General features: G+C 35.3%; 1 protein-coding gene across 9 annotated transcripts; it reads right to left on the bottom strand.

Moving 5' to 3' along the window:
* Positions 1,118–6,101, bottom strand: LOC107645368 (acylamino-acid-releasing enzyme-like). 9 transcript variants are annotated; one of them, XR_002357632.1, is made up of 14 exons: positions 5,759–6,101; positions 5,360–5,666; positions 5,006–5,236; positions 4,696–4,914; positions 4,542–4,610; positions 4,244–4,382; positions 3,944–4,095; positions 3,770–3,852; positions 3,547–3,668; positions 3,397–3,475; positions 3,079–3,247; positions 1,916–2,049; positions 1,401–1,468; positions 1,118–1,146 (listed from the first exon to the last, which is right to left on the bottom strand). XR_002357632.1 is itself a non-coding variant. In XM_021115979.1 (13 exons), exons 1-12 carry the CDS (start codon positions 5,889–5,891, stop codon positions 1,953–1,955), a joined length of 1,800 nt encoding a protein of 599 aa, XP_020971638.1. In that variant the 5' UTR covers positions 5,892–6,101; the 3' UTR covers positions 1,607–1,832; positions 1,916–1,952. The 9 variants fall into 9 exon arrangements, 6 of the variants coding, with proteins under 6 accessions (XP_020971638.1, XP_020971632.1, XP_020971628.1 ...); XM_021115979.1 differs by lacking the exons at positions 1,118–1,146; positions 1,401–1,468 and adding an exon at positions 1,607–1,832; XR_002357636.1 differs by lacking the exons at positions 1,118–1,146; positions 1,401–1,468 and adding an exon at positions 1,624–1,832 and having other exon boundaries at positions 3,079–3,261.

Raw genomic sequence — 6,699 nt, 5'->3', positions numbered from 1 at the left:
GAACACCATCTTTCTTGGAATTTGAATCGGCGTTTAGATATCTCAGTTCTCGGATTAGAGTCTAAGAGAAGAGGGGCGTGATCCGAGCCTGATTCTGATAGTCTAAGAACCGTTGCATTGGGATAGAGTTGCTGCCAATCAACTCCTACCAGGAATCGGTCCAGTCTTTCCTATATCAACTCATCACCCCTCCGTCTATTTGACCAAGTGAATGGTCTTCCGACCATACCAATATCAATCAAGGAATCATCATCAATAAAACTATTAAAGGTTTCAATAGAAGAAGGAGATTTAGCACCCCCACCTTCTTTCTCCAATTGATTAGAAATGGCATTAAAATCCCCCATTAATACAACCTTACCATCGAACTATTGGGTGACTGAAGTTAATTCAGCAAATTGAGCCATTCTATGTTGATCATTTGAATTGAGATAAACACCTAGAACACCATAGGGATCATTAGAACCAACTGTCAGAACTGATGCCGCAATGAAAAATCTACCATGCTGTAAAATCTGAACAGTACAACCATCCCTCCATGCCATTGCCAAACCCCCTGATAATCCATCCGGATCCACAATAAACCATTCCTTGAAACCACAAGATCTTAGTTTTCCTTCAACTTGTCGAGATTGATTTTTTGTTTCACAGATAAAACCAACCTCGGGGGAGTAGGATTTGCAAATCCCTTTAAGATTGTGGATTGTCAGGGGTCTCCCCAAATCCCGACAATTCCACGAGAGCAGTTTCATATTTCTCTGGGTGCCACTTGAAGGCTGGCACCCTCCACCGTCATAGCAATTATACGAGGGTTCTGAGTCTCTGATTTGTTGCCCATGGTGTAGAGAAAATCAGAATTGGTATTCAATGATTCCAAAGAGAAATAAGATATATGGAATGAGTGAATAAGAAAACGGAATGAATTAAAAGAGGAATGAATTGGGAGAGAAAACGAAAATTAGGGAGCTAAGTGGAAAAGAAATTAAGAAAAGAAAGTAGAAGAAGATGGAAAAGGGTTTGACGAAGAAAAGACAAAGAAAGGTGTAACCATGGAGGCGGCGCAGTGAAACCCTAGCAGAGCGTCGGGCGCTAGATGAGGAGTACGTACTCCCACTTAACTCCTTTCTCTTTTAAAGCCCTAACATACTATCAAAGACATTTATTTGAACATCATTATTTTAATTAAATATTAATAGTTTAATACCAACCATGCTAAGTGCATACTAAAATCAACTACCAGTAATATACATTTAAAAATGAGTTAAATTATACACAAATATATAATAACTAATTTGGTGACTATTTTTTTTGCGTGCATATAACATTTTTGTATTAACACGTATAGTTTCAATTTGACTAAGCTCAATGATAAGGCACAACCAAATCACTTAATTAGTTACCTGCAATCCATCATAAATTGGAACACGTACATCTTTAGCACCTAATAAGAAAAGTGTTGTGCTTTTACCTGCACTCACAAATTAATTTATCAAATTACAACCTAAAAAATATTATATAAGCTTGATGCTTCAACTTGCTTCAACCTAGAAAATATTTTATATATTGTGATGTTGATGGTTTGATGAACTAAAAGGGATTAAGAGAGAGAAAAATAAGTTCTTTTCATTGTTGAAGAGAATGAATAATTCCCTTAAAAAATATTTGTTGAGTTATTACACCTTATATACTATGTACTCTTTATGTACTCTCACTAAAAAATAATTACAATGATAATAAAGAAATAATCTAAGTAATAGGTTGGCATGTCGGACATGCGAACACCTTGGTGTGTCCATGCTTCCTAGGTGGTAGTGCAATAAGAAATGTGTGTCCTGTTCAATGTGTACAAACCTTAGAGAAGTGTGAAATAGGAGACTTATTATAAAAGAGAGTCTAAGTGTTGTAGAGAATGTACTTTGTGAAGCTATGTTTGGAGTTGGTTCCAAAAGCCTCTATATAGCACCGATCAGGGATGTCAATTGTGCCAACCATGAGTGCAAGGTTGCAAATAGGGTTGATAGCGGCTGCGGCCGCAAACTTGTCTGGTGCCTGCCCGATCAAGTGGGTTGTCAAGAAGCCACCATTTATTAGAATATCATAATTAGGGAACAAAATCAGTAAAATATCAAAGAGGATTAGAAAAAATCAATGTAATTTATTAGAATATTATTCCATAACGAGTGTACTCTTAGCGTACTCTTGGTTTATATATTGGTAAGAACTTTGTAATCACAAATGAAAAATATGAATAACAAAAATAATATTTTTCTAAATAATTATTCGTTTCTTTCCTAAACTCTTTATACCATGGTAACATCATTCACATCCTACACTTGCACCATTCATAGAAAGATATCAAGAAAAATATAACAAACTTGCCTTCCCCATACAAGTTTAATTTTTTAAATATATAAAGATAAATACTCACATGCAATTGTTTTCGTGTAAAGTTAATAAATGAGAATTGCAAGATGATTTAACAGGTTTGACTAAATTATCATTTAACGGTTTTTAACTATCAACTTTATACGAGGACAACTGTACGTGAGTTTCTACCGTACATAATAAATAATTGTAATGCTTCCTCGCCAAATCCTAATGAACCTCTGAAGAATGAAGCAACAACATATAAGAATCTTAAAATACACAAATTAGTATACATTTCTTTGTTCCTATTTAGTTTCGATCAAAGACCCTTTAGTTGTGTTTCAGGAAATAGAGACATATATCTTCTGTTCTTAGTTTCAGGAATTACATGAAATTTGTGTTCCTAAGACAAAAATTGTGTCTCTATCTTTGTGAATTCTGTCAAAGAGATAGTATCCAAACCAATAGAACAGAAGCTGAATTATCACCAACTTCTAAACCATATTGCTAACGCAGAATCTTTTGACAGGTTTCCACATTCTGGCAAAGAGACTTGTATGTGTGTCTCTGTTACCAATGACACAATCTGTTTATGATTCTTGATCAAACAGTTAGTTTGATTGGAATACCAAAGAACTCAATCAAACTCGGCACAAGTTTAGCAATATTGGCAACAAATAATGCTTGGAAATTCAGTACTTTGTTGCTTACCTGTAATTTACAATCAGCAAGCTGTATCCAACTGAAGATAGAAATGCCCAAGACTTTGAAAAGCATGACAAAGAGACATCATGTGGCCCTCCATGAAGGATCACAATCAGTGGATCATTTTTCTTGGATTTAGATGACACAAATATGGCTTCAAAAGGATTACTAGCACCTGAAATTGAAATACTACTACTAATAATAAATGGACAGATACAATAAGGTCAAATCCGAACCTTTATAAGAGCTTGAATTTGACAACATAAATTAAGACATTGAAGTAAAAAATGTATCTATGTAAGAACCAAAGTAACTTAAAAATACCTTTTGCTATGCCTTGGCAAGCCTCCTTGACTGGGATCTTCAGTATACTGCACTTGAGAGAAAACAACGACGACCTAACCTGCAGCGAATATCCGGCGAGTCATTTGACTCATTTCTAAACAGATGGAATTTTTATGTCTGTGATTCGACCTTGTCGGAGCATCTGAACATGGGACTGCTTATATCTGACCAACTCCATGGAATACTTTTCTTTGATTTCTCAGTGAACGTTCCGTACTTGATTTGAGGAACATCAACCGGGCTGCTGCAAACTGCAAAAAGATTGACAAAAGAAAAAAAAAGGATATATATTAATACTTGATTCTCTACTTTCAAAGGCCAAATTATTGATAACTTGAGCATTTGTTTTTACTGGCAATGATGTTGTTCCCATCCAGTGTAAGAAGGTTCCAAGAGAAACTAGGAAATGCTGGGCTGATATGTGCAACTTCCCCACTATAACATGATGAAGATTGAAAAGAATGAATATAAGAACTACAAGAACTTGGATCATTTGAACATTATTTTAGTTCTGTCATATGCTTGCCTCAACACATTCACTGAGAGTAGAACTTCACTGCTGTGCCAGATAGATGATATGATCATAGTAGAGTTGTCAGGAAGCCAAGGATTATTATGGATAGTTGTACAATAAAGCCTGGGGAAGCAACCTTCCTCGGTGCTTGTCACAACTGGAATCTTCAAAATTTAGAGGAAATAGCAGAGTTATTAACTGATGGTGACAACCATACAAGGACTTGAGTTATGAAGTAGCATTTCAGAAGGCTATTATTGCATCTTACTTATGGCAAGAAATTAAACTGCACACATAAGAAGAAGAGCTTACAATATCATAAAGTTTGGCAGATTGGTGCAGTTTTCCATGGGTTGGCCAATCAATTCTATGTAGTGAGTTTGTAGCATTGTGCAGTCCTGAATCCACAGCACTTTTCGCAGATAAAAACACAAGGAATTTTCCATTTGGGCTGGTCGAAATTCCAAATTGATCGTCATAGTTTTAGGCACCTACCTTCTCAATAATTAATATAGTTTCATAAACTAGTAAAATTTGCTCCATTCACTTTGAATGTTGAGCCTTATTAAATTATCAAAAAGAAAAAAAGAAGAAAAAACATACATCATACCTGAATCTTGGAAAGAAGGCACTGCTTATGGTTCGAGTAAGGTTCAGTATATACCATTCTTGAGTTGAGCTACATGAAAAGAAATATGCACTATGTATCTAAAAGGATTTAAAAGAGGGAGAATTTAGAAGATTATATTACTAAACTGACTTACTTGATCTCTTGTTCATTAGATTTTGAGTCATGATGGGGTGCTCTAACTGCATATAATGCACAAGGCCTGTTAGAGCAGTTCTTCATACCAAGCTTTCTTTTCTCACCTGACCACCCAACAAAAACAACATATTGTTCCGAGCCATCATGGAATGGCGCCCACACAACTTGGCCAACACTCAAAGATCTGTCAATTCCTTTAACAGCTTGTACCTCTCCACTGTCACAGTACTAATTCAACTAAGAACTACACCTTAAGCTAAAAAATCATCCGAAATCGATGAGCAAAAAAGAAAAGAACAAAACAAAACCTGCTGATGTTTATAACAAAAAGTGCAGGCCTTCTCCTTCCAGCATATGTTTCTCCCCAATCTTCCTCCAAGTTCCCTTGGCCTTTCCATGTACCACAATTCTTGTCGGCTGGCGCGCAACCACCACCTTTCTTGTAGCCTACATCCCTAAATTCTGGCTTTGAAAGAGAGGGTTCTTCTGCTACATAAGCTACAAATGTCTCATCCAAGTTCCAAGAGACTCCCTCAAACCTAAATCATAACAGAAAGGAATGATTCCTATATGAGGCTAATTGCTATCTCTAGTAAAGTGCCTCTACATTTCTATTCTACTGCTACAAAATTGCAAAAGAGGATGAAAAATCAAAGATTTACCATCTATCATTGTAGATTGAGCCATGCAGAGATTGGGGGATATGGAAATCCTTCTCCATTCGAGACTGACTCCAAATTTCAAAGCGGCAAGGTGATTCGTCATCCTTGGGATTCCAAATTACCAATAGTTTAGAGCCATAAGGTGATGGAACAATCAAGGAGACTCCAGAAATCTCTATTGGAAATGGAGCCCATAGAAAGTTAACAGAACTCTCAGATTCTTTAAAGATTTGGCATGATAGCATGAGTTTCTTGGTGTTATTTGCTACAAGATCAGGTTGATTAATAGAGAACATTCCCTGCAATGCTGTTAATATTGTTGCTAATGTTAGAAGTGGGAGAATATGATTGTGAATGTCACAAGTTACAACAGAGAATCATAAAAGAAAAGATGGTTACTGGTTGAATGAGAGTTCAAAAGCCAAGCCTTGTCAATATTGGGAATAGTTGTGAATTCTTGAAGCAAGTTAGAAAGGGAAGCGTAGTTGTCTTCCTCAGTGGCAGGGGTTGGAGTTTGATTCTGCATATCCATGGCTGAAACTAACAGCAAACAGAATCATGAAAATGCTTCCTGTATCTGTATGCATGAGACAGAAAAGGAGAAGGAAGAGAAAGACTTAAATGATTGGAGATTCAAGAAAGATTCTTAGACTAGTTAGCTCTGCTGAGTTCAGTTCAGTTAGTATTACAGTTTTGACTTTCACACTTCACTTCCATGCCTGCCTTGTTCTTTCACATGCCACCGGCTCAAGACGGGAATGGATCCTCTCCATTTTTTTTAATACTTGAGAGAATAAAGTATGATTTTTTATCTTTAATTTTATAAGTGGGATCAAAATTAAATAGAAGAGAAAGAACAATGAAATGTGAGATCTTAAACACCATCCAATTTTTTTTCCACTAGAGAGGATCTATTCCCACTGGGAACACCTTAATTAATTAAAATTTAATTAATTAATTAATTGATTAATTATTCTTTCACAAGGGTCTCCTTGCTTGGTTTAACTAGTAAGCATGTATAATCGGTGTTCTTTTTGTTTTTTTTATCTACATTACAACAATTCAATGATTTTTTTTTTGTGACTACAACAGTTCAAGGATTGATTCATCGCTGTATTTTAAAGTTTGTTGTTGACTATAGATTATTACATGCACAAAAATAGATTTAAATGTTTGATATTTAGATTAAGTACGAATGAATTAACTACTCAAATAATTAAATTGATTTTTTTTATCAATGATGTTAACCAATAACAAATGTCTTACTTACATCTATGATTAAGTTTTTATTTGTATAATAATAAAGATGATTGGAATACTTGAAGCCTTTATTGTTCTTT

This window comes from Arachis ipaensis, chromosome B01, assembly GCF_000816755.2.
Source record: "Arachis ipaensis cultivar K30076 chromosome B01, Araip1.1, whole genome shotgun sequence".
NCBI classification, from domain to species: Eukaryota; Viridiplantae; Streptophyta; class Magnoliopsida; order Fabales; family Fabaceae; genus Arachis; species Arachis ipaensis.
The sequence above is the reverse complement of the archived record's forward strand: the minus strand, read 5'-3'. Positions and strand labels throughout refer to the sequence as shown.